The 26,610-nt window shown below is 48.4% G+C and overlaps 1 protein-coding gene across 1 annotated transcript in view; it reads left to right on the top strand.

The window, feature by feature from the left end:
- Positions 1-1,841: 1,841 nt before the first annotated feature.
- The window catches only part of LOC150002173 (solute carrier family 23 member 1-like), a 46,121-nt gene continuing 21,352 nt past the window's right edge, over positions 1,842-26,610 (top strand). The window contains exons 1-3 of the mRNA XM_090287546.1: positions 1,842-1,999; positions 9,867-10,103; positions 20,490-20,621. Coding sequence (XP_090143672.1) covers positions 20,580-20,621 — 42 coding nt within the window. The 5' untranslated portion in view covers positions 1,842-1,999; positions 9,867-10,103; positions 20,490-20,579. The remainder of the gene's footprint in view (positions 2,000-9,866; positions 10,104-20,489; positions 20,622-26,610) is intronic.

Here is a 26,610-nt window from a genome sequence, read left to right as displayed (position 1 = left end):
TCTTCCACTTATTTCTGTGCTCATTGATTGATTCTTGTATGTGCCCTGACCCGGGATCGAACCTGCCACTTGGCACAACGGGATGACACTAACCAACTGAGCTACCTGGCCTGGGCAGTACTGGGGTTCTCTGGAGTGACTCAGAAGGACTGCGGGAATGAAGACAGCGAACGCCCAGAAAAACAACCCCCTGGTACTGCAGAAAACACAGTTCTGGGCAGAACCCCCTCCCCACTTTGCTCCCCCGGGGCTTGTATTAGGAACCGTCCCAGTGACCTCAGTGCGGTCGCTCTGTGCAGTCCCCACCTTCAGATCTGTTCCAGTGCCGCTACTCCCCCACCTCCGTGCCAGGAAACAATCATGGAAGGAAGTGTGTCCTCAAGCGTAAAATCCACGAACGTGCCATGCACCGGGACCATGACGTGGTTTCACCCACAGAGCTGTCCTGCGAGGGGCCCCGTGAGCCACTTCAGTGCAGGCATTTGACCTCTGGGCTTCTGCACCACCATCCCCCCCAGCGTTTCGACTTCTCACCCTCCCTGCTGTTCCTGCCTGCCCACCTTCACAACAGAAATGCACACCTCCCACCAGGTCATTTCCCTGTGCTCCTTCCAGAAGTAAATTTTGTCAGATCACAGTCATCTCTTTTATTCTCTGATGTGCTAGGTGCTCGATCTGGATTCCCAGACTGGCCATGGGTCTGGGAACATGTTTTAAGCAAATGATTGGAGGCTTAGTGACAGTGCTGAGTGTGGGGATAGCCATCTTTTAATGTTCTTCTGCATCGAAATGACTGACTTGGGGTTCAGGAGATAATGGGGCTTCCCTGGGGGAGGTACACCTAGGGAAGGAGATGGTTGCCATTTCTGAGACAGGAGAGAAGAGACCCAAGCTACAGTTTGACTAGGGGGCTCTTATTGCAAAGGGTCGGTTGTCCCAGCCTGGGTCCCCTTGATCTTTGTGTTATCAGAGAAACCCTGGTTCTTCTTGTCAAAGCAGGAAAGACTTACAGATCAGCAAGCCTACTAGTGTGCACGCAAAGTGTATTAGTGAATGGGAGAGCAAAAGCAAGGGGACCAAAGGCTGGGGTGGCAAGCTTTCCCTACGGTGGCCAGAGGTCTGGGGCCAAAGGCTAGGGGCCAGATTGTATGCCAAGATAGTTACTTCCAATACCCAAGGCTTCTGAGCCTCCACATCCACTTGTAGAGTGTGTGATTTGAGCCTGAAATTTAACATGACCACCCCAAACACCTACCACTGAACCTATTATTATACTGCCTTTTGATTTCTACCTGTCCTTTTGATTTCCAAATGCTGCACCATTTCAAGTTTATCGTTCTCTCCCCACCCCCACCCTCCACACACACACCAAGCAGCACCCACCAAAGACCCTCTGGGTCCATGCGGGTGTCCTGGCCAATGACGTCACTTTACCAGACTATCTTAGAAGAAGTGCGCGTTGACTTGGTGGCCCGGGGCTGTCAGACCCCTTCTGAGGAGTTCTGAATCTACCCCAAATGTTCTTCGGTTTGTTCAGAAAACTCTCCGTTACACCCCCTGCCGTGATGTGAGACCCAGGGCAGGGAAGATCCAGCCCCTAGCACTTCCCTGACCCCGGGAAACAGCAACAAAACCAAAATTCATATCAGGCAGGACCAGGAGGAGGGTGTGTGAACTTGTGCTGGGTGAGGGCAAGTTTCCTGCAGAGAAACTTCCTAGGAGCTCAGTGTGGGAGGGTTCCTGTGACCTCACCTTTCAGGTGCCCTGAGCTGACTTCTCCCTCCCTCTGGTCCCGCTCCCATTTATGGGATCAGAGCTGCTTAGGGCAGCCTTGGAGAGCTTCCTCTCCACACACCCGAGACTAACCCTATCAGTGCTGCTGCTTGGAAGCCAGCAGCCAGATCTCCCCTTCCCAGGCCTAAGGAGGCATCAGGGAGGACTGACCTTTGCCACTGTCTAGCTGGGTCCGCAGACCAGAAGCCAGGTGACCAAGAAGCAGGTAGGTGACTGAAGCCACAGGGACCCTCCTAGGCGCTCGGCTGTTTGCACTCCCTTCCCCCCGAGTCTGAGGCAGGGCAGCCTCTCTCCCTTGGGTCTCAGCTCCGGTGTCAGTTCATTTGTTTCTGTGAAGCTGCAAAGCTTCTTTCTAGACCGGGAAAGGTTTTATTTTACCCTCTCACTTCTCTCTCCCGGAAGTCTTCCTTTGCCCCCCTTCCCCTCCCCCTGCCCTGTCCCATGGGCCCTTCTTATGGAAGCAGGGACTATCAGGGCCCTTTCAAAGGGGACGGTGGCAAAGGGGGGACCCCTGAGTAGCTGCTCAGGTGAGCAACGTGCTTGTGAGAAACTCAAAACCTCTCCATCTAGCACTGTCATAACTATATTTTCCTTATTTTCTGTATCCTTTTTGCTCTCCTCTTTTTTTACTGTTATTTTTAAAGGTTTTTTTTTTTTTCAACCAAAGTATACATTCACTGTTTTGTATTAGTTTCAAGTGTACGGCCTGGTGGCCGGACAATCACGTACCCGACCAGGTGTTCCCCTGACACCTTCCGTGCCCCTCTGCCACCACCGATAGATGAGGGAATAAAAAAGCGGTGGGACGTACATACAAAGAAATTTTACACGGCCGTCAGAAGGAACAAAGTCTTACCATGTGGGACAGCATGGCCAGACCGAGAGGGTATTATGCTCCGTAAAATAAATCAGAGAGACAAACACCATATGATTTTGCTTATACGTGGAATTTAAAGTCCAAAATAAATGAGCAAACAAAACGGAAACAGACTCATAGAGAAAACAACAGACTGGTGGTTGCCAGCGGGAGGAGCACGGGTGAAGAGGATGAAGGGGCTGAGAAGTACAGGTTGGTGGTTACTTCCTGCTCTCCTGATGCTGTGGCATTTGAGGCTCCGCTGACCAGGGAAAGGCTGAGGTAGCAGAGGACTCCCCTGTGAGCATGGCTTTCCCATGCAAACCAGCCAATCCATGAGCCCTGTCCTCCACCCCGTCTTTAATCTGGCCAATCCACTCACCCTCTGCCCTAATCATCCCAGGGCCGGGTACCAGCAAATCGGCATAGCCCCCTCTGCTCCAGAGCCCAGCAGAATTATTCCCACCAGCCAACCCTAAATCTGCTCAGCTACCCACCCCATCTTGTTCGTTCATCCCCGCAAAAGTCGGGGCGTCCCCCTTACTCCTCCTTCCTCCTGACCGACCCTGGGGCTCCCTGTGTGGCCCAATGAGACCTGCTGTGCTTCCTCCTCTTGGGAACCGTGAGTAACAAGCTCTCTTTTGTTTCTTTTATTTCTTTATTTTTTTTATTTCAAACAAACATTGCTTAATCTCATATTAAATGGGCCATGGTTAAGAAATGCACCTCCTCTGTCTGTGGACAATTGTCTCCGCTGTGCTTACCCCCTGCTGGGTATATCCTGTGGTTCACTGGTCTCTGACAATGACTCCCACTCCTGTGATGGAAGAGGAGGCTGGTCAGTAGCTCAGAATCATCTTTAGTACAGATCACGGGCAATGGAGACCCTGCTTCATCTTACACGGGTGGGAGATGAACTCATCACTTTCTGTGGAGGCACTGGGCTCATCTGCTGCTCCAGCCACGGGCTCTTCTGAATGATCCGCAGTGACACTTGCTGTGGACATTTGATCCCCCAGCAGTGGACAATTGCAAAGCCTGCATATGCTCCAAATAAACGTCAGGGCTCAACCCTACAACCACCTGTGAGAACTAGGTCTGGGGTTGACTCCAGGTCAGTGGTCAGCTTCAGTTCGGCCTGTGACTCAGTCATTGAAAATGTCTGTGTCCGGGTCCACGCCCATGTATGGGAGTACTGAGGGGAAAGTCACAGGCAGGCAGTGGCAGGCAGCGGCAGGCAGCACAGGAGGCTGGAGAAGGTGAGGAGGCAGCTGGCAGGTCCTTGGTGCATTCGACAAATTCTTTCAGTGGCAGCTGTCCATCTCCTGCTCTGTTGGCCTCACCATACCCAAAAGAAAGCAAAATCCTAGGTACATTTTGAAACCAGCATGGAGGCCAGAGACCTCAGTTACCATGCGCCCCTGGCTAAGGGGCCTGTGTCACCCTCTGAAAGGGAGATGACATTCCCAAAGTTTTAGAGGAAAGCTGGTCCTATGCCTCCCCCTGTGGCGACGGCAGCAGCGTCCTCTGCCATGGAAGTGTGCCCAGCATGGATTGTCCATCCTGGGCTCCAGCAGAGGAAATCAGAGCCTGGCCCCCACTTTCAGACATCTCCTGTGGTTTCACAGCCGGAATCCTGGACAGCGGGAGGCGGGTTTTGAAGTTCACCCCTTTCTGGACAAAGAGCTGGCCCAAGAGTTCGGAGTCACAGGTTGGTGCCCGAGACGTGCTGAATAAACCTTGTAATCTGATTAAATCCAGCTGCTATTCATGGAATGCCGCCTGTGTGTGCCCAACTCGGAGTGATGTGGAGCGGCAGGCCATGGGGCTCAGAGCGAGCTTTGTTTTGTTTTAAGATTTTATTTATTTATTTTTAGAGAGAGGGGAAGTGGGGAAGTAAGAGGGGGAGAGAAACATCGATGTGTGAGAGATACATCAATAGGTTGCCTCTCATACATGCCCTAACCGGGGACTGAACTCGCAACCCAGGCATATGCCCTGACCAGGAATCAAAGTGGTGACGCCCAACAAGCTGAGTCACACCCGTCAGGGCAGGACAAGTATGAAAGAGGAAGATGACATGGCTAGATTTATGTTTTAAGAGTTTATCCAGACTGCTGTGCATTAAATCATAAGCTGATACAGAAGTGAAAGGGGAGCATTTAAGGTGGCTTAGATGAAGTTAATGTATTTGCTTCCATGAGAGAGAAGTGGACACATGTGTAATACACTTAGGAGGTGAAACTGGCAGAACCTGGGAGAATTGCATATGGTGGACCACGCTCTGGTGCGGGTTTTGGTGGTGGTTGGTGTCATTCGCTGAGATGAGGAGCGTGGACCAAGCAGGTTCCCTTCTTCTCTGGACACTAGTTTCTTCTAGAGTTCCTCCCAGCTCTCAAAATCTAGAATTCTACTTCCCAGTAAGAAAATTGCTCTGCAAGAAGGAGCAGGCCAGGGAGGAAAGGGATGTTTACATGCTTGGGCCCAGAAGGTAGCCTTTGAACCGCCCGCCAGGCTGCTATTCAGCAGAGGACTGGGGACGTGTGGGTCATGGTCAGAGCTGGGCAGGGAGCACCCATGATGGCCACCTTGTGGGCTGCTCAGAAGAAGCATTGTCAAAGTGTCACACAGGCCCCACGCACCTCAGCCCTCTTAGCAGTGCCTGAGGAGAAGATGGAGGCCGCTTGCTAAAAGTATTTAGGTCACATTCCTATTGATAGGAATTGAGTGGAGAAAAAGCCAGAGGCCAAAACCACTATTCTCTTCTTATAAAGCCAGTCACAAGGGAATTCCGCACATGCCAGATTGTCTTAGTCTGTTTGGGCTGTTAAATTAAAAATACCACCAACTGGGTGGGTTGAACAACAAACGTTTATTTCACACGGTTCTGGAGGCTGAGAAGTCCAAGATCGAGGCCCTGGAAGATGGTCTCTGGTGAGGACCTGCTTCCTGGTTCACAGACTGTCTTCTTGCTGTGTCATCAGATGGCAGAAGGAGCAAGGGAGCTCTCTGGGGTCCATGTGAAAAGGGCATTCATTCCACTTATGAGAGTTCCACCCTATGACTCCCCCCAAAGGCCCGACCTCCAGATACCATCACATCAGGCTTTAGGATGCCCCATGAATTTTGGGGGGATACAAACTTCAGTCTATATAGCAAAGGTCTTAGGTGTCTGGCCCTGGGTTTCCACAACTCTCAGCCAATTCACAAAGAGGAGCCAGTGCTCACACTGGAGCAAGGAGGACACGCAGGAGCTGGGAGGGTCCAGCCTCCCGAAGCCCCACCCTCCCTTCTGGGCCTCAGTGACCCGCGTGGGGAACCACAGTGCTATAAGGAAGAGCCAGAATCATGAAGACACCAAGCTGTCTGCAGGACCTGCTCCTGCTGGGAAGGGGCCGCTTGGAGCCGCTGTGACATTTTGGAACCTGTTTTCCAAATCTGGGATCTGCCTGATTATATTAGAGAAGCGGTTTTCAACCCTGCTCTCCACCGGCTGTTTCAGATCTTGGTTCCATCCTCCTCGGCGGCTCTCAGGCCAGGTTCATCCCATCCAGATGGCCAGCCCTGGCTCCTGGGACCCCAGCTGGATATGCGTCCGTGTGTCCTGCTGGTCCGACAGTAGGGCTCAGACACCAAGACACAGAGACAAGCTGAAGGGTTAGCAGAAGCAGTTAGTTACACAAGAGCAGAGACACGAGGTGATAAAAGGCAAATGTCCTGTCAGGACTGTGCCCGTGCCCGCAAGAGTGAACCCAGACAGAAGCGTGGACTCCGTGGAGCTCCGGAAGAGAAAAGCAGAGACCAGTATGCTGCAACCGAAGAGGAGAACATTGGGTTAAAAGAAAAAGACTTAGATATCCTTCGTTTAAATTTATTTATTTAAAATCACACCTACATTGTGTCATTAAAAAGGAAGGATTATATGATGAAGACTTAAAATCGAGGGTTGTTTTCTGAACATGAGTTTTGGGACTGGTGTTCTAGAACAGCAGTGAGTGAAATGTTCTGCAAAGGGCCAGATAATGAATTATTTTAGGTTTCATGGGCCCGTCACACCTATTTGACTGTTGGGACACAAAGGGAGCTTTAGAGACCATGTGGACGTGTGAGCGTGGATATGTTCCTGTGAAACTCTATTCACACAAATTGGCAGTGGGCCAGAGTGGACCTGTCTGCTTGCCGACCTCTGTTTTATAAACTGAAATTCAATTAAGTGTGAATATGGGGAGTATTTAGACCATGAAGGACTTAATCAAGAGCCACAATCCACTTGAGGCGGCTTTCCCAAGCTGCACACGTCAAAACTGGAAATAAATAATTTGACAAATCCAAATCTGAAATCGTACAACCCCACCCTCCAGGGCTAATGTTGGTTTCCTGACCTTCCAGATCAGGAGTATATGAAACCAGGTATTAATCTGAGTGAAGTTTCTTGGAGACAAGTGGACTTTAGGTCATTTCCCCAGCACTGATTGGTGTGGCTCAGTTGGTTGGGTGTCATCCTGAAAACTGAAAGGTTGCCAGTTCAATTCCCTGTCAAAGTACATACCTGGGTTGTGGGTTCAGTCCTTGATGTTTCTCTCTTTCTCTTCCTCTCTCCCCTCCCCTTTCTCTAAAAGTAAATAAAATCTTTTAAAAAAAATCACTTCCCCAGTCCTGTTTTAGATTGTTTTTGGCACATTTTAGACAAATATAATCCTGTTGTGGAAAAATATGTCGAGGTTGTTAGCATTAGAATTGATGTTTAAGTTATTTTTAATGCTCTTGGGATTTAACAATCATTGTTAGTGAAAGGTAAAAAATGAATAAAATTATGTTAAGTCATTCTAGAAAAAAAAAAAAAAACACCTGGTTAGGGATTGGAGATAAAAGTGTACGTTTGTGGATGGGTGTTGGTAGTTGTTGCAAATGTTAGAAAACCCAAAGCAAATTGGGTTAAGCCAAAGAGAGAATTGACTAATAAAAAGGTAGGTGGGTGTATGGACTCAAACATTACTGGACCCAGTTTCTCTCCATCTCGGCTCTGTTCTCCTTGCTGGGTTCCTTGTCAGGTGCCGTATAGTTATGAGTGGCTGCCAGCAGCCACAGAGCGACATCCTCTAGGTTCAGGGTTAGTGAAAAAGAGAGTCCGCCTTGCACCCTGAAGTCCCAGAAGAAGCCTCATCGTATCTCATGGCTCTAGCTGGGCTCCGTGCCCATCACTCCTCCAAGGCCATGGCCAGGGGATGGCAGCGCTCCCACTGTGCCCACACCCCTGTGCTGGGCAGCCCCAGGGCAGAGTAAGCGCTGCCTGGGCACATGACCTGCTTGCTGTGGATCAGGATGGTTTTCAAGAGGAAAATGAGGGAAGGCTATGTGGATTCTGAAAGGCAAACCCAAGATCTGCGCCTACAGTTTCTTGACAAACCCTCTTGGCCTCACTAGCTCTGGTTGTCAGGTGTAATCTGCCCCATGGCTATATCTTGGCACATTCCCTCCTGCAATAGCCAACTGCCAATTTATCTGACCTCACGCTGAAAGGTCAAGCCTTCTTGCTTAGTCGACTTTGCAGGCAAAGATGGGGCGTCCAGTGAGGCCATCGGGCATTACAAACCAAGAGGCCCAGTGGCTTCCTTTTCCCAAAGTGCCTGGGGCCCGAGCCGCTTCTTCAAGTTTGAGATTAGGAGCTTTTGTGTGGAAATGTAATGGAAGAGTTTTAATTCCTTCATTTTTTTGAGGAAAGATTTTAGGTTCCCAGCGAGACCCCACATTCTTAAAACAAAGTCCTCCCATTGCTTGAGCTAATTACTAGAGTTAGATTTCCGTAACTCGAAGCACAAAAGGTCATAAATAATCACATGGGAATGTGTTGGGTGTGTCCTGTGGACTTCAGGCCGGTGTGTGTATGGGGCGGAGGGTGATTCCAGCTGGGGAGGGAGACCGAGGCCACCCGCGGAGCAGCTGAGGCTGTGGGAGAGTTGCAGGGTACCACCGTGGCTTTCTGGTGAGAGATGGTGGCAGAAGCCCGGCCACGCCAATAAGGGGAGGGACCATAGTCTGTGGAAGTGACTTCTGAGGGGCTGAAGGCTTGACTCCTCACTGAGCAGTTGAGGCAGGTGGGGACTATGTGACATCAGCAGTGACCACAAGCCACAGGGCGGACGCAGAAAGGACTTGTACACAGAACCATGTGAGACAGAGTGCCGGGCCCCAAAGAGAGGGCTTGGAGATGAAGAGTGAGGAAAGTTCTAGAACACTGTACAGGCAACCAAACGAAGCGGGTAATGAGATCACCTATTGCTTTATCTCCGCTGTGTCTCTAACCCTGCACCATTTCACCTCCTGCTGCAGAGGAGCGTCATTGTCCACCTAGACCAGCGGCAGGAGGGCAAAGCCAGGAAAGGCAGGGCCTTCATGTGGGAAGGGCGGAGTCTTAGAGACATCCCGTTTCTCCATGTTACCCCAAAAGATGGCAGGGAGAAGAGATGTCCGGCATGAACCTAACTTTGCCCACCACGCCGCAGGTCTGCGAGGGTGGGGGCTGGGCTGGGCAGTGGAGGCAGCTCCCACTCTGACCCCACCGACCACGTTTCCTGCGGCAGTGAAGCTTGGGCTTCTCACTGCAGAGGTCCACGTGGATGTCGGCACCAGCTCTCTGTCCTCACCTCGGAACTTGTCGCCCAGGGAGTTACACATTTAGTGTGTTCAGGGGGACCCAGCAGAGGCAGGAGTCCTTGCCCTCCTCAAGCTAAGTCTCTCTCCCACTTCTAAGGTGAACTTGGGGTCCTTGGGCACCATTCGGAGCAGACTGATATTTTCACTCAGGGAGAGTGTGAGGAAGCCTCCTCTCTGGGCCATCTCCCCCGGAGCCCGGTCCTTCCCATCTTCTGACCCACGTGGCCTCCATGGCTCCATCCGATATGCCCTTGACCCCTGCGGGCTGTGGAGTCAGACAGTCTGGATTTGAATTTCAGTTCCCACATTTGCTATGAACAAATAGTCTGACCCATCAGCACCTGAATTTCTCAGCTGTGAAATAAGGATGGGAATGCTAGTTTGCTGTGAATGTTAAGTGAGATAATATAAGAAAAGGTGGAGCACAGAGAACGTGTTTAAGTGTTGAGTGAGTTCAGCCACTTAGTGATCTTTGACTCCCTGCTGACCTTTGCCTTTCTGTTACAGCCCAAATTAGGTCTGTCTCCTCCTTCATCAAACATCCTACCCTTGTGTTTTTCAGGGCTTCCTCTTGGACCAACTCCCAATGCCATCTATGTGCTTCCTGCCATGTGTTTCCCAAACCTGGAGACTCAGTGCTTCCAGTTCTAGAACATTCTGCTGTGATGAGTAGCTGGAACTTGGCTTGCTTTGAATTTCACAGAGTAGGATTTATCAAAAAATTTTGAATAGAGCCTTTCAAGTGCCTTCTCTGGAATAAGAGCAAGAGGACACCTTCCTGGATTCATCTTTCTAAAAGGTGGGTTATAAGACATTTCTGGGTATTAACAGAGACAGTCATCTAAGATTAAAGGCATTTTTTCCTCAAACTCTCACTCGAGGTCTTTGCCCCATCCATGAGCTTCAGTGGCTGTTCCTATTACTGCACAGAGGCCTGGCCCTGAGTGGATCTGCCAAGGGCCAGCTGTAGCATGTGGGCTCTTAACTTCCTGTAGGAAAGATGTCACAACACGAGTCCAGGTGACTCTGAGGATACATTTATTAAAGCTGGAGACAGTAAAGTAAGGAAGCACCTAGCATAGAAGACAAAACAGGAGAGCCTAGGTGGGGCTGCCTTAGCTCACTGGGAAGTCAGAGGACAGGTTCAGGGGATCAGCCTGGGACCAGCTACCAGCTGCCCACTGCCTTAGAGTTTAGGAGATTCGTGTCTGTCGGGGAAGACGTGGGGGAAGAAGAAGGGAATGGAAATGGCACCAGCTGCTCCCGAGAGGGAGAGTGCGGGCTGGGTCCTTTGTCTTGAGGCTTTTATCTCTTTCTTGCGGGTGGGAACCTTAGGAGTGGTCTCAGGGGAGGGTTTCAGTAGAATATTCTTCAGTTCCCCAGGTGTGCCCTTTCCAGGTCATGGCCTCCTCTGATTGGTCAGTGCCAGGGCAAGGGGCCTTGAGGCACTGCAGTTGGTTCTGGTGTTGCTCAGCTGGTTTTGCTGCTTTTCTGGGCCTGGAGCTGAAATACAATTGAGGCCTGGATGTTTTTTCTAGTGAAGGGGAGGTTACGCTGGAGGTGAGGTCCTTGTTTTCCCAGTTTTGCCCCCTGTCGGGCAGTGGAGGCCTTCCACTCTGGTGGCCATCTGCACAGGGCTGTAAATTGCCCAGCCATTGCGTTCAGATGTCTGTCTCAGTTTCCCTATTCCACTTGCCGAGGAATTTTCCTAGCTTCTCACTATCCTGTCTCATTTCCCCCTCAGAGACTTCCAACCCTAAAATCTTTTACCTGGCAGAGGTCATGGTCAAAAAAATTACAGTGTAGGTCCCATGTATGGAATATCACACACCCTTATGAAATACATATTATAACTCTGCTAACTGCTTAAATATCGTGGCCTAACATTATCACATACACACAGCTAGTCATGACCTTAAGCCTATGCACCCAATATATGTAACAATATTTAAGAAAGAGTTTGTTTGTGTCTCTCAGATCAGCTGTGACCTCTGCAGGGTTTAGAGGTGAGGAGAGTGGAGAGTTTCTCTTCAGTAACTACTTTCTGCTGACAAGGGTTGTGGTCCTGCCTGCGTAGGGTATGGAAGTCTCTTCCTGTCTGATCTAAGAGAGACAAGGGAATAGGATCTGAGACTGGAACAGAAAAGCTGTTAGCTGATTCTTCCAAAGTAGGGCTAGGCTGGAACCCCCGAGGCATCATCATCTTGAGACGGAGTTGTATCCAACTCAGCCATCTAGTCCTGAGAAGTCAATTCAGCCAAACCGCTGAGTCTTATTTCAGGAGGTAGTGATGCAGATGAACTAATAAAGCAATCGGATAATTAAAGTCGTAGTATGCACTCTATAAAAACAGAAAGAACACAAAGGTTGATGAACCCAGCGAATCACAAACCAGTTTCTGAGTCTGCAAGACAGTCAGTTGAGAAGACTTCCGAATACGAGGTCCAGGAAAGGGACCCGCCAGTGGGAAGGCCCACACCAGGCCTGGAAGATCCAGGAAGTGGGTAGAACACCCTAAAAACAGCCTGCTGGTCACCAAGACCCCAGACCAAGGGCAGCCGCAGCCAGAGCTTGCCCTGAAAACTAGTCATTTGGGTTATAGTGTTCAATTGACTGTGTTCCTCCAAGGGGCTTCCAATTTGTAATAAAGATAAGCTTCCCATTCACTTAGTTTTAGGCTGGCATTACTAGTTTTGTCTGCAAGAATTAACTTGGGCATTAAAAGAGATACATTTTGGCCATGTTAAGTCAGTCACTTCTAGTTAAATCTTCCCATTTTTGTAAGTACTTGCAAGTAAGTAAAGGCTTTTCAGTAATTGTTGGTCGACACTTCAAACCCTCTCGTGTGTCTCTGCCTCCCCTTCACCCTCCACGAAGATTCTCAGTTGCCTAAGAATGTCTGAGTTGAGCCAGAGGGAGTAAGTGCCTCTCATCCTCAAAGCTAAACCATTGGGTTTAGACTTTTATCTGTGCAGCAAAGGTTTTATTAAGATCAGCAAGAAAGCAGCTTCAACTGAAAGCCAATGTTAAAAATCAGCCATCCATTTTTTTTCCTTCTGTCCTGTCTTAGCTTGGCTTCTTCTCACACCTTAACCTCTAGCTCTACCTTGATGATTTAAAAAAAAACAGATGAGCCCTGGCTGGTGTGACTCAGTGGACTGAGCGTCAGCCTGTGAACCAAGTATCGCTGGTTCGATTCCCAGTCAGGGCACATGCCTGGGTTGCGGGCCAGGACCCCAGTTGGGGGTGCGTGAGAAGCAACCACACATTGATGTTTCTCTCTCTTTCTTTCTCCTTTCCCCTCTCTCTAAAAACAAATTTAAAAATAAAATAAAATAAAAATATTTATAAAAATAAACTAAAAAATAAAAAGAGACAGATGAAATAAATTCAGCCTCTCATGTTATAACAACAGGGATGTCCGAAATTCCAAGGGAATTCACCCAAGCTCACCTGATGCAAATGGAGAAGGTGGTCAGGCATGATGGACCTCTGCGGGACCTAGTACAGCCCTGGGGTCCTTTCTGGAGCCCTGCCATTCTACTCATAGTGTAAGGGGCAAGGAAATGGTGACTCCCAAACCAGTAGAAAATAATTAGCAGCAAAGGACAAATGTAATTAAATCTTGAATCAGGGGGTCTCTGAGCCAGAATTAACAGTATCAGCACACTTACAAGTCAGGAAGGGGGCATTCTGCAGCTCAACACAAGTGCTTCTGAGGGCAAAGGATATCTGAGATCAAGGCAGGGGGAGATATTCATCACCAAACTCCGGGAAGTGGGAAAATGTAGCTAGACAGCCCAGCAAACAAGATAGGGAAATTTCAAAGAAGAGCTGGAGACAGACCTATAACCAGATCACCCCGAGTTAACTATCACCCTCAGTTAATTTAGTTAACTGCATTAGATTGTAACTCCGGAGTATCTGGCATGGAAAAACAGAGGAGAAGGAAAGAGAGAGGGGAAGTGGGGAGAGGGGGATTTTACTCATGTTAGGATAAAAACAGCCAGCTCCGTCTTTTCTGCCCACACCTTGATTTGGCTTTTTGGCTGCACCCAGAGCTGCAGATTGGTGAATAAACAACTACCTCGGTTACTGCTCAAATCCTATGTCCCGGTGTTTTATTGTGAGCGTTTCTCATCATTTGGGGGCTCGTCCGGGATCCTCCACCTGTGTGCGGGAAGGGGCTTTGAGCTGAGGCGGGGAGACACGTCCTACCCGCTTTGGGGTAGCTCGCTTGACCCAGAGCCCACCTGCCTCACAGTGTCCAGAAACGACCTGAGACTTTCTGTTGGGACAGCAGTGGATTGACACAGGAGGGAACTAAAAGTTAAAAAAAGAGAGAGAGAGAGAAAAGCAAACACCGCAGAAACCAGGCAACCAGGCAACCTCGTGCACGGGCCAAGGTATGAAAATTGGACTTAAGTTCTGCCTTGGTGGCTGGGCATCTTCGGAGGGTCAAGTGAATGTGTGTGGCTGGGACGTGTCTCAAGATACGGAGCGAGTGCGGAGTCCGGATCCGCAGTTCCATTCTTCCGCGAGGGAAACGGCTGGAGATGGACGAAGTGTCTCGGGCTGTGTGCAATGTCTCTGGTAAGAGGGCTGAGCACACAGGACTGTATACAAGAAACTTCCGGTAAGGGAGGTTGAGTACACAGGGCGTGGGCAGGAATTCTCCTGTGTAGGGGGATTGAGCTCCCGGGGTCTGTGCTCAATCAATCTCTGGTAAAGGAGGTTGAGAACACAGCCGGATTCAGCGGCAGGAATCGACTGAGGATGGGAAATAAAAATTCTAGGCCTAAGGAAACGAAGTGGAGCCAAGGAAGGCCCCACGGACATTCTGGCCAATAGTCCATTAGGGAGAGTGTACAGGGCATGGACAAGAAACTTCCGGTATGGGGATGTTGAGTTCACGGGCCATGGGCGACCTATTTCCAGTATGGGAGGTTGAGCTCATGGCGGGTTGGTTGGTGGGGAGAAGATCCCCAGACCTAGAATAAGGAGAAACAGACAATGGTAAAATATTGCTGTCTCCTTTGGCCAAGGAACCCATTAAGGGCAATCTGTTTTCTGGCCCCGATTTGGGTCTGATGAATCTTGGGTTTGACAAGCCCTGATATCATATGTGAGTGATCAGGCATCAGCTCCTAAGGAAGAGAAGGAATATGCTGGTTACAACCTACCGGCAGATGTACAGGTTTCTTCTCTGTAAAAGAAAAAGGAGATAAAGCCTGGGACCCTTTGTCCCGTCTCCTGCCGCCTTATAACCCTGGCCAGCCAGCGACCAACCAGGCAGAGGCACGGGAACAGACAGTACAGATGGATCAGGCCGGGCACAGGCAGAAATTTACTCTAAGGAATTAGAGCAATACAAACAGGACCTTGAGAATTTCCCTAAAGAAATTGCTTGCAGCACTTCTTTCCACCCCAGGTAACTTCTAGCAATTTAATTTGCATCTGAATACCCCCTGCTAGAGCTGCAAGGAAGGGCAATGTTACCTTTGCTAGCCAAGCAGCCGTCTAATCCCCTAAAAAGCTAACAGGTCCTGAAAACAATAGGATAATTAACTGGCTACAGGTTACAGAAACAGCAGGATGTCTGCCTCTCCAACACAGAGAGAGGAGGGGGAAAAAAAGTGGCACTTTTAAAACTCAGGCCACTTTTCTTCAAACTCGTATAAGCAGCAGTGGTAGCAGCTTGGCTGCCAATCGACACCACCTCTAAGGGCTGTAACTGGAGGGCCCTCAAACTCCTCACTGCTTCAGCAGGGGGAGGGCATGCCTATATCTTAAGAAAGAGTGTTGTTTCACATGGATGGAATAATGTCCATTCTAGACATCCTCTTCAGTGGGGAAGGAAGAGGAATAATCAGATGGGCTGCTATAAGAATATGGAAAAGCAAGCATCCTCCTGGTCAGGGAATTGTCCAAACAAAAGTTTCCCAGTATAGATCCTAAATGGGATAATAATTGGCCAGAGGATAGGGCCCAGATGAGAGACCTTAGGGGTCTTGCCATCAGGGGAATCAAGGAGTCTGCTCCCCTGAGCACAGAATGTCTCCAAGACATTCAAAATACAAGAAAAAAAGAGATAAAACTCCATCAGCATTCCTATAGAAGCTCAGGGACCAGATGAGAAAGTATTCTGGTCTAGATCCAGAGAACACTGTAGGGCAGGGACTCTTAAAAGTCATCTTTGTAACAGGAGCTGGCCAGATATTTGTAAGAAATTGCAGAAGGTAAATGAATGGGCCGGATAGAACAATTGAAAAACTCCTCAGGAAAGCTCAAAAGTGTATGTTAGAAAAGAGGAGAAGCAAAAACTTCAAAAAGCTGCAGAATATCTCTGCAAATATGGGAACTTTTAGCTGCCAAGATACTGAGTTTGAATATAGTCCTTCACAGTGTGGAAAAGAACAAGGATTGGAAGCATGTTATGGTTGAATCTAAAGAAGTAAAAGGCATTTAGAAAGTCTGTAAATGTTGCAGAAGTTCTGTGGAAAGTAATAATAATAAAAAGGAAACAGTTATGGGAGTTTTAAATCTGGGAAAAGAAAACCTCAGCTGCATGTGTGCTGATTTCATAAAAGCGTATTTTGGTCTGTTCTGTTTTGGAATTCTCTATATCAGTTTTTGACCAATAAGACCTAGAAAGGGTAATCTGTAAACCAGTTGAGGAGAATTCCTTTTGAAACCCAGGACCCAGGAAGGGTCATTCAGGGCTAATGAGCATTCCAGCCTGAGCAAGTGAACATGTCTCTGCTAAGGGCACTTCTCTCTCTAGGCCAGTGGACATACTGGAGAGAGAGGGCCTAGCTATCTGTGTTTTGAATTATTGCTCTGTTGATGCTCTGAAAGGAAAAATTGATGTTTCCCAGATAAGTTAAAACTTTACATGAAAGAAAGTAAACAGGGGACAGTGTAAGGCATGAAAATGAAGGTTTGTGAGAAGTATCTAGAAGTTTTATTAAAAGTTGTGAAAGTTTTGAAAAGAAATTGTATGGTTTTAGTAATGGAAGATACAAAGCGTGGAAATGCAGTTTTGAAGGACAAGAATTTTCCTTCATGCTTTTGTATTTTTCTCCCTACCTGATCCCTCCAGTATTTAGCATTCTAAAGAAATAAGCAACGACATAAAGTTTCTTTGCAAAAAACTAATAAGACCAGTTACTAATGGTGGTTTTGTCAACGGAGGCTTTGACTGGGATGTCGTACCTGAAGGAGGCATGCCTAGGCTATGGTTGTTACCAGAAAGCCCTGGGGAACAGGAATTGACTTTCAAGGCTGATGAAAGCCAAGGAGGAGAAAGCCTAATACCCTGGTTGGTTGTTCGGTTTGTGGCAATCTTTCTAGGAAAGGAACAAAGGCTGCTTTCCTGAAAGATGGCTAGGAGAAACCTTAAGGCACGATAAAAATCCTGAAGGACTTATGAAAAGCATGGGTTTTACAGGCGAGGCCAGATGGCAAGTGTGTGGCTCAGCTTCTGTGCCCAGAAGGGCAGACAGAAAGTCAACCTAAATGTTCCTTATGTGAGTTCCAGCAAAGCAGACTTAAAGATAATATATAATCAATTGCTTCTCTTGTTATGTTTATGCAAATAAACATACTAAATTAAAACTGGACTTAATGCAGTCCCTTTAATAACAAGGAGAGTAATCTTAAGGAGAAAAATTATGATTTAAGAAAAATCACAGGGCTCAGCGGTAGACTATAAATTAATACAGCTAACTGTCTTTAAAAGTTTGTTTTCATTTAAAAGTTAAAACTAGGTTTGTAACATCATCAAAATGTTCAATCTACAGGCAAGGAGGACCTGTCAAATTGCCACTATTAAATATCATTCCAGCAAAGGCCCTGTAACTGAATGTCTCCATAGTCTTAAGATTCAGAGACTGGTTTGCAGGTTATGTTATGTAAATTAACATGTATATTCTTCCTCCTGTTTGCATAGGAAATAAGCCTATAATCTCATTACCTGAATAATTGTCTGTATGTATAGGCCTCACTTAAGAAGCCCATCTGCATCGCTGCCTCCTGAGACTCAAAGGTTTGGCGGAATTAAGTGGTTGGATTGGTAAAGTGTGGGGCAGTCTATGGGCCTCATTTTAAAACTTGTTTCTCTCTTTCTGTTCCATAGCTTGGACACGAAGGGCCTAGAAGTCTGAGAAGGGGGAAATCCTAAAATATTTCTTGGAGCCCAAACTATTAGTGGGAAAAGGGCTGGGAACAGGTGTGACATGCCTTGCACACCTTCCGCCAAAGAAGCCAATTATTTTTCCTAATGCAGGACATTAAACATTAATCCCTGCCTGTTGTCATCTAGTGGTTATAATTTTAATTATGCCTTTTAACCCTGTTGCCAAATCTGTTGTCCCCAGAATACGACAAGGATGCCAGTTTGTTCAGCAGTGCCAGCCCTTGGAAATCAAACATGCTGCTGCCCGGGGACAGCCAACTGTCCTGGACTTTATAAAATCCTTCCCCATGTGAGAAGGCCACCCTCCCCTCCTCATTCCCACTCTATTAGGGATTTTTGGACCCAAGAGTAAATAGAATGATGACCATGTCCAGCTTGAAGCAGCTAGGGGAGCACAAGACCTTCACCCATTGTCCTCTATAAGGTTATAAAGCATCTTAAGTCTGAGAAGAGAAATTGTTACAGCGGAAGGTCCCCAGGAGTTCCCCAGAGCCTGTGGTTGGGGATAGGGGAAGAAGACAGCTATCGGGGTGCCTTTGCATGGCTGTGGCTGGTAGCTAGTGTCTTGGTTATACAGGTGGCTTTGGTTCTTCCAAGGCCCCAAGGAAATGGGAGGGATTTTAACTATAAAATAGTGACAAGAGAGAGAGGTCAACAACGCCTAATGGATCATTCAATCCTCACATCTACATCGATGTCATTAGGGTCCCTAGAGAAGGTCCAGATAAATTTTTAGCTAAAAATCAAATAGCAGCAGGGTTTGAGTCAGTGCTCTTCTGGTGGTCAACCATTAATAAAAATATTGATTGAATAAATTATATTTATTATAACCAGCAGAGGTTTATCAATTATACTAAGAATGCTGTAAAAGGAATAGCTCAACAACTAGATGCCATCAGTCGAGTGGCCTGGGAGAATAGGTTGGCATTGGATATGATTTGGCAGAAAAAGGAGATGTATGTATAATGCTCGGGGGGCAGTGTTGCACCTTTATCCCTAATAATACAGACACTGATAAAACTACCACTAAGGGTCTGCAGGGACTGACCACCCTAGCAAATGAACTAGCAGAAAACTCAGGCATCAACAATCCTATAACAGGATAGTTAGAAAATTGGTTTGGCCATTAAAAAGGAATGATCTCATCAGCTCTCATATCCCTCATAGTGGTAGCAGGCATCCTAACAGCATTAGGCTATTGGATTATTCCCTGCATCAGAGGTTTAGTTCAGAGACTAATTGAGACTGCACTACCTAAACAGATGCCGGCAATTTTTCATAATCTCCTCCTCTTAGAAGCCAAAGGGAATCTTTGCTATAAGAAAGAAAGTCAATAAATCCTCTATAGGTTTGAAGGAATAAATAAAATGGTTTGAGTAGTCAATTTCCCAAAAGAGATAGGGGTATTGTAAGGGGCAAGGAAATGATGACTCCCAAACCAGTAGAAAATAATTAGCAGCAAAGGACAAATGTAATTAAATCTTGAATCAGGGGGTCTCTGAGCCAGAATTAACAGTATCAGCACACTTACAAGTCAGGAAGGGGGCATTCTGCAGCTCAACACAAGTGCTTCTGAGGGCAAAGGATATCTGAGATCAAGGCAGGGGGAGATATTCATCACCAAACTCCGGGAAGTGGGAAAATGTAGCTAGACAGCCCAGCAAACAAGATAGGGAAATTTCAAAGAAGAGCTGGAGACAGACCTGTAACCAGATCACCCCGGGTTAACTATCACCCTCAGTTAATTTAGTTAACTGCATTAGATTGTAATTCCGGAGTATCTGGCATGGAAGAACGGAGGAGGAGAAGGGTGGGGAGAAGGGAAGTGGGGGGCACTTTACTCGCGTTAGGATAAAAACAGCCAGCTCCGTCTTTTCCGCCCGCACCTTGATTTGGCTTTTTGGCTGTGTCCAGAGCTGCAGATCTGTGAATAAACAACTGCCTCGGTTATTGCTCAAGTCCTGTGTCCCGGTGTTTTATTGTGAGCGTTTCTCATAATAGTGAGGACAAGTCTCTGCAAGTGGGCCAGCTTGACTGTATAGGATCAAGAAGGAATGTCCCATCTGGGTCACCATATTATGTTATTTGACAAAGGGTGGGCCCTGAGTGAGTCTGACTAGGGTCAGCTGTAGTGTGTGGGTTTTTTACTTTGCATAGGAAAGATTTCACAGCATGAGTCCAGGTTACTATGAGGATATATTTATTAAAGCTGGGGACAATGAAACCAGGAAGGGCTTAGCATAGAAGGAAAATGGTGCCTGCTGCTTCCCAGAGGGGGAGCACACAAACTGGGTTCTTTGTTTCGAGGCTTTTTACCTTTTGCTGGCAGGTGGGAATCTTATGGGAAGTCTCAGAGTAGGGTTTCAATAGAATATTCATCAGTTCTCCAGGTGTGCTCTTTCAGGGTCATGATCTTCTCTGATTGGTCAGTGCCACTGCAGGGGGGTCTTTAATCATTGTAGTTGGTTCTGGTGTCACCCACCTGGTTTCGCTGCTATTTTGGGCCTGGAGTTGAAATATAATTGAGACCTAGATGTTATTTCCAGGGATAAAAGGCCAGGGTAGAAGAGGTTATCCTAGGGATGAGGTCCTCATTTTCCCAGCTTTGCCCCCGCCAAGCCCTGCAACCCTGGTGACCATCTGCACCTGGTTGTAAATTGCTCGGCCATTGTGTTCAGCTATTTGTCTCAGTTTACCTATTTCACTTGCCAAGGAATTTTCCTAGCTTATTATCCTGTCTCACTGCCGTGCCCTTAGGGGCTGTACCCTAACTTATTTCCTTGTGCTGTGGAGGATCATTAACTCCTCTGTCGTTACTTGAAATTATCAAATTATAAAACATTCACCGCAACAGCCATAATCATACAAGGAGATGACTGGAGGGGGAGTCTGTTGTCCATTGGCAGTCAGGGTGGGGCTAGGAGGCCCCACACTCCCCAGAGCCAGTCCTGGATCCCAGTCTTTCTCTCCCACTTATTATTTTGACAGGTGTTGAGAAGTCCGTCTTTCTCTACTAGAACGACTTCACTTCTTTTTTAATCCTGAGAGGACGCCCAAAGGAGAAGACCTCAAGTGGCCATGAACTCTGCCATCACCAGCTGTGAGCACCCTGACCCCTTGGTGAGTGCTGGTCAAAGAGAGGGAAGGGCAAGAGGCGAGGCAGGCAGCGAGGAAGGAGGCGGCCTGGTGGAGGGGCCCAAGCGTGGAGTCCCAGTGCCTTGATTCACTATTAATGCTAAGGATGACGGCTTGCAGATCTAGGTGAGATTTTAAATCATTAGGCAAAGGCAGCAGCTGTACTCTGGGCCTCGCCATCACCAGTGCAGACACTCCTCCCTGGGTGCTGGCCTCTGAATGAATCACAAAGGAATGAGGAAGAGGTGGAAAGTTCTCCACTTTACCTTTATTCACAGGTTAGTCTCTGTTGCAGCTAAATGTTTGTTTTCCAGGTTTCTCAGATGTATGGTTTCCTTACTCAGAAGCCCTTTCTGAAGCAAAGCAAAGGGAAAGAGAGAGAGAGAGAGAGAGAGAGAGAGAGAGAGAGAGAGAGAGAGAACTGATATTTACTGAACAACCAAAATGCCCCAGGCACTTTATATACTTTATTTTGTTCCTTTGAACAAAATAAAGAAGCAGGCTCTTCTGTTCCCATTTTAGAGATGGGGAGCCTGAGACCCAGAGGACGAAAGTCAGGGTAACCCAGCTGGAGGCTTGTCTAGCTAGTCCTTGAGCCCTGGCCCTACTGCCTCTCCAGTCTATCCTGGCCACTTGCAAATAACAAGGGGAACTGAGTGGAGACCCTCTGCTCTTGCCACTGCCCACCACAGGTGGAAAGTGACCCTCCCTCTGCACCAGGCTGGGGCTACAGCCCTAATGAGGCTGAGCCCAGGTGTCTTCGGGACAGGTGCCACCCACAAATCTGGACTGGGCTTCTAGAGCTGTCCCCTGGAGCCAGTCAGCCTTTGGTAAAGAGGAGGACCTGGTTCTCTCTACTGAAAAATCACTGGGGGAGGGGGGGCACCTGAGAGAACTCCCCTCTCTTCTCAGAATAATTTCTGCCACTACCTCATGGAAGCCAAAAAAAAAAAAAAAAAAACAGAGCAAATCTTGGGAAATAAGTCGAAGACTCCATCTTCTGAAGGCTGTGATGTTTTCCACATTTCTGGTCTACATGAGGCCAGTTGGGGAGTGGAAGGGACGGGGCACATATCCGCCTCTTTTCAGTGACCCATCTTCTCTTCGTTTTCCTCAAAACCTCAATTTCCGCACGCAGAGTAAGAAGTCACGGTTCTGGGCTGTTTTCGGTTTTCACGTGCATGTTGCTGTGCTAGAAACTTCTAGTGATATAAGCCCAGGGAAGGTAGCTTCCCGACCCTGAAAGCTTCTGGCCTAGCTAGAGAAAAGTGGGGTACACAGAACCCTTTCTGAGACAAGAGAGAGAACGGCTAATTACATAACAGGGAGACAGACGTGCTGGGAGTAGGAGGGAGGAAAGTCATACGGGGGCGGGACGTCGCGAGAGGCGACGGAGGAGGAGATGAGCTCTGGGGAGCGGGGCACGGTGGTGAGCGAAGGCTCTGAGGCAGGATAACGGAGGCCACCCTTGGGGAGACCTGGGCGATCCCATTGGCTAGAGCCAGGTGAGTGGGGGTGTTAGGAAATGCACCTGGCGGGGTCGGGCGGGGGCTGGAAGGCTGTGTGGGGAGCGGACGGCCTCAAAGGGCGGGGGACCCAACTTCCCCCAAGAGCTCTGCTCCTTCCCATGGCTGCTGTCCCTGCACCAGTCGCCTCCTGCTCTGCTTGTCTGCTCCAGGGAGCTGGAGGGCTGTCCCTCTGTGCGTGAGGGACAAAACTGCAGGCAACGGCCCTCCACACCAGAAGGGGAGGGTGCCATTCTCCCATTTACAGTGAGACCTTGGACAAGCCTCGCTGAGCCTCAGTCTTCACATCAGTAAATCGGGGCGATAAGATGGTGGTGACAATCAAATGGCAAGGTGCCCTGGAAGCTGCCTGTAAACTGTAAAGCGCAACAAAATGGCAAGGCTCACCAGAACGCCTCTTTGGGCCGAGTCTTAAGGTGAAGAAATTAAGCCCCTGTGCTGACTTGGTAAACTCGCCTCCAGCAGGAAAGGGTGTGCCCTTCTTCTCCTACCGATGCTCACCAGCAGGGGGCGCGTCATTGAGAATTCACTCTTCCCCCAAAACAGGGGCTCGCAAGCTTTCTTTTTCTGGAGCGTGAGTCACATGCACAGCCTTCTTCCTGCAGGGGCTTCCCCAGGGATAAAGGCGCTCCCCATAACGGGGCAGACTCTGAGATGGGGCATCTCCTACCGCCATCTCAGAAGCCCTGCTCTTAGATGTCTCTGGGATGTCCCTTGTCTCTATGCAGGTCGTTAAGTGTGCTAATGATCCCTCTCTGACACAGGCATCTGAAGGCACGCGATGTCCCTGCTTTTGTTTGTTCGTTTGTTTGCCCCATCTATTTGTGGTTTACCATAAAAGGCATTCTGATCAGGCTCTGTGCTTTTCGCTGCCGTGGCTAACGGGCTTCAGAGAAGTCGGACACTCTTTATCAGACAGGAAGAACCAGCTTTTCTCCAGGAAGACACATTTTTTCCAGATCCACGTTATAATTATTTTTTAAAATTTGGACCTCATGCAAGGTCAATGTCCCAGACACTTTTAATAGCAGATGTAGAAGTGTTTTCCATAACCTTCAGATGGTCGAAGTTGATATCCAGACAGAATATCCAGAGGCCATCATGCTGAGAACAATCTTTGAGTCATTGGCTCTTCACAGGAAAAAAAAGACAAGAAGGGCCAAAACCAACAGTTGCCCCCATGTTTCCTTCTCCGTCACCTTCTTGAGAATTCCGAGAGGTTCTGGAGAGAGTGCAAGGGGAGCTCGCTGGGGGAACGCACACAGATGTACCAGCCGCAGCCCTGTGAGCTCATGTATAGGTACACATGGGACACATGCACTCTGCTCATTGGGGGTCTTCAGGTATCCTGGCACCATCCAGATCTAGATGGGGAGACTGAGGCTGGGAGAGGGAGGTGATGCACCCATGACTCCCAAGCAGGGGTCTGAGAGACCACATCTGCCCAACTTCAAACTGCGCACGGTTGCTCTATGTAGCCTGCCCAGAATCGACTGACCAACCAGTCAGCCCAATTGATCCCTCAGTCCCTCTTTCCTTCTTCCTCTCCTCCTTTTCTCAGTCTGTTTTTACCTTTGTCGCCCTCACCGATTCCTCCCTACTTCACTAAAACCTCATCAAAAGTGGTCAGGGGCCCTGAGTCCCTTCCAGCACCCTCCTGTCTAACTTTGGTTTGGCTTTGACCTTCTTAGGCAAAAACAACCTTTTGTGTGCAACCCAAGTACCAAGCAACACCCTTCTTTTCAGAAATCTAAATAGGATAAGCATGACGTTTCAAAAGAGGTCCGACCAGTTAGGGATTTTTAAAAAATCAGTGAGAAAAATTCTCAATAGTCATGAATTCATTTCATCAGTCAACAGATAGTTATATGAGCACTAACTATATGTTAGAGATGGCGATAGAGATGTTATGGGACTTTATGGATTTTGAACAAAGAAACATGATTGCAGTGAGGCATATTAGGGCCATGGTTTTGTAGGAGCCTCTGAGAAGGAGAGACCTAGTCTAGTCTGAGGCCAGGGTGGGTTAAAATCAAGGAAGGCTTCCTAGAGTAGGTGAGGAAGCATGTTACTGGGCATCGCTAAATAGAGGAGTAAAAGCAAAAACCTTACGTCTGTGTTTTAGGACATAAATATTAGATTAGTGAGCAAGCACTGTTCAGAATCCCAGGAACAAAATGATTCTACAGAGCTGTGCTGTGGCTAGATCAGCCAACCCACCATCAGCAAGCCTGACCACACTCCTGCTTAACACTCTGCAGTGCACAAGACAGCCCCACCCCCAACACACACACACACACACACACACACACACACACACCACAACAAAGAATTATCCTGGCCAAAATGTCAATGATGCTGAAGTTGGGAAGCCCTGTCTTAGAATAAAGTTCCCTAGGGACCAGTGACGTCCTGGAGGTGGTAGGGGACAACCATCCAGCTCTCGATCTGGTGGCTTTCTTGCCTCTCCTCACTTCTAAGCAAATGCTAACCCCCCTCCATCTCCTCCTCCCACTTCCCGGGACAGCAGCCAGAGCACCCAGGGCACACAATTCTTTTAGGGGCCCATGAACACGCTTTCATTTCTTTGAAAATCAGAAGAAAAAAATGGAACTTTTATATCAAAAGAAAATGTTTTAATATATAATAAGAAATTTGTCTTTGTACCAGTGTCGTCGGCAGCCGTCCGTCTCGAGAGACGATGGTGTAGCTTCTTAAGAGTCTATCTGCACCGCCGAGAATGGCTGTGCAGTCCGACTCGGGAGTGACACGGTATCTGTCTCCTCCCGTGTTGAATCGACATCTTGCGATGACGCTGGAGTGTCCTCTCCAGTGAAGCTGAAGCTACAGAGCCTGGGCGGGGTGATATGGAGGGTCTGCTGTTGCCCATGCAGCAGACCCCCCCTCTCTTCGCAGCTGAAGGGTCCAAGGGAAAGACGGAGTCAATACAGCTTGGCTTCAGGTGCGCCGCAGGAGTTGCCGGTGTTGACTACAACGTCAAACCGCCTTAGGGACTCCGGCTCCGGATTTTCTGTCGGGGTTTACTCCCTTAGCCTTTCCCCTGAAGAGGTATGCCGCAAAGCAGCGGAGGTTTTTTGGAGTCAGAGTTTTCCTTCTCTGTGTACCAGTGTAGTCACAAAATATAACCATTTTTATATAAGAAGGGGCTCGCAGAGTAAAATTGTGCAGTACCCACGAGGGTCATGGTGCAGCCCTGGTTCAGAAGTCATTTTCTGAGTCGGGGCTGAAGGAAAGGGTGCTGAGGCACAAAGGTGGGCGTTGAAGCTCTCTCTGGAACTTTCTCCACGAGAAGCCTGCAGTACCCTCCTCAGGGCAGCCCTGGCTGCCACTCGATAGACCCAGCCTGCTGTGGTCTGACCAGGACCCAGGACCCTGCTGGGGCACATCAGCTAGGGTGGCCTGATTTATATGCTGGTGGCCTTGCTACCTTCTGACCACACCAGGGACATTGTTCTCGTGCTCCTCTCACCCACAGCCAGATGCTCAGACAGCAGCCCTAAGCACAAGTTTAAAGCCTTCGAAACATGAGACTAGAAGCCCTTTGTAATTAAAACAGCTGACACGTATAGGGCAACACACTGCCAGGCACAGGACCGTTTGCTTCCTGCTCCATTTTTCCCCAACTTTATTGAGAGGTAATTGACGTATAACATTGCGTAAGTTTAAGGTGTACCATGCGTTAATTTGATACACTTAGGTATTACAAAACGGTCACCGGTTTAAGATTGGCTATCACCTGCGTCACATCACATAATTACCATTTCCCTTTTGTGGTGAGAACACTTACCTACTCTGTTAGCAGCTTTTAAGTTTAAAATACAGTATCATTAAGCCCTGGCTGGTTTAGCTCAGTGGATTGAGCGTCGGCCTGCGAGCTAAGTGTCGCTGGTTCGATCTTCCAGTCAGGGTACATCAGAGAAGGAAAACTCTGACTCCAAAAAACCTCCGCTGCCTTGCGGCATACCTCTTCAGGGGAAAGGCTAAGGGAGTAAACCCCGACAGAAAATCCGGAGCCGGAGTCCCTAAGGCGGTTTGATGTTGTGATCAACACCGGCAACTCCTGCGGCGCACCTGAACCCAAGCTGTATCGACTCCGTCTTTCCCTTGGACCCTTCAGCTGCGAAGAGAGGGGGGGTCTGCTGCATGGGCAACAGCAGACCCTCCATATTGCCCTGCCCAGGCTCTGTAGCTTCAGCGTCATCGCAAGATGTCGATTCAACACGGGAGGAGACAAGATACCATGTCACTCCCGAGTCGGACTGCACAGCCATTCTCGGCGGTGCAGATGGACTCTTAAGAAGCTACACCATCGTCTCTCCAGACGGACGGCTGCCGACGACGACGACGACGACAGTATCATTAACCATAATCACTGTGCTGTACATTAGATCCCCAGAACTTATTTGTCTCAGAGTGTTTGTATCCTT

This window comes from Furipterus horrens, unplaced genomic scaffold (assembly GCF_987537825.1).
Source record: "Furipterus horrens unplaced genomic scaffold, mFurHor1.1.pri manual_scaffold_9, whole genome shotgun sequence".
NCBI classification, from domain to species: Eukaryota; Metazoa; Chordata; class Mammalia; order Chiroptera; family Furipteridae; genus Furipterus; species Furipterus horrens.
The sequence above is the reverse complement of the archived record's forward strand: the minus strand, read 5'-3'. Positions and strand labels throughout refer to the sequence as shown.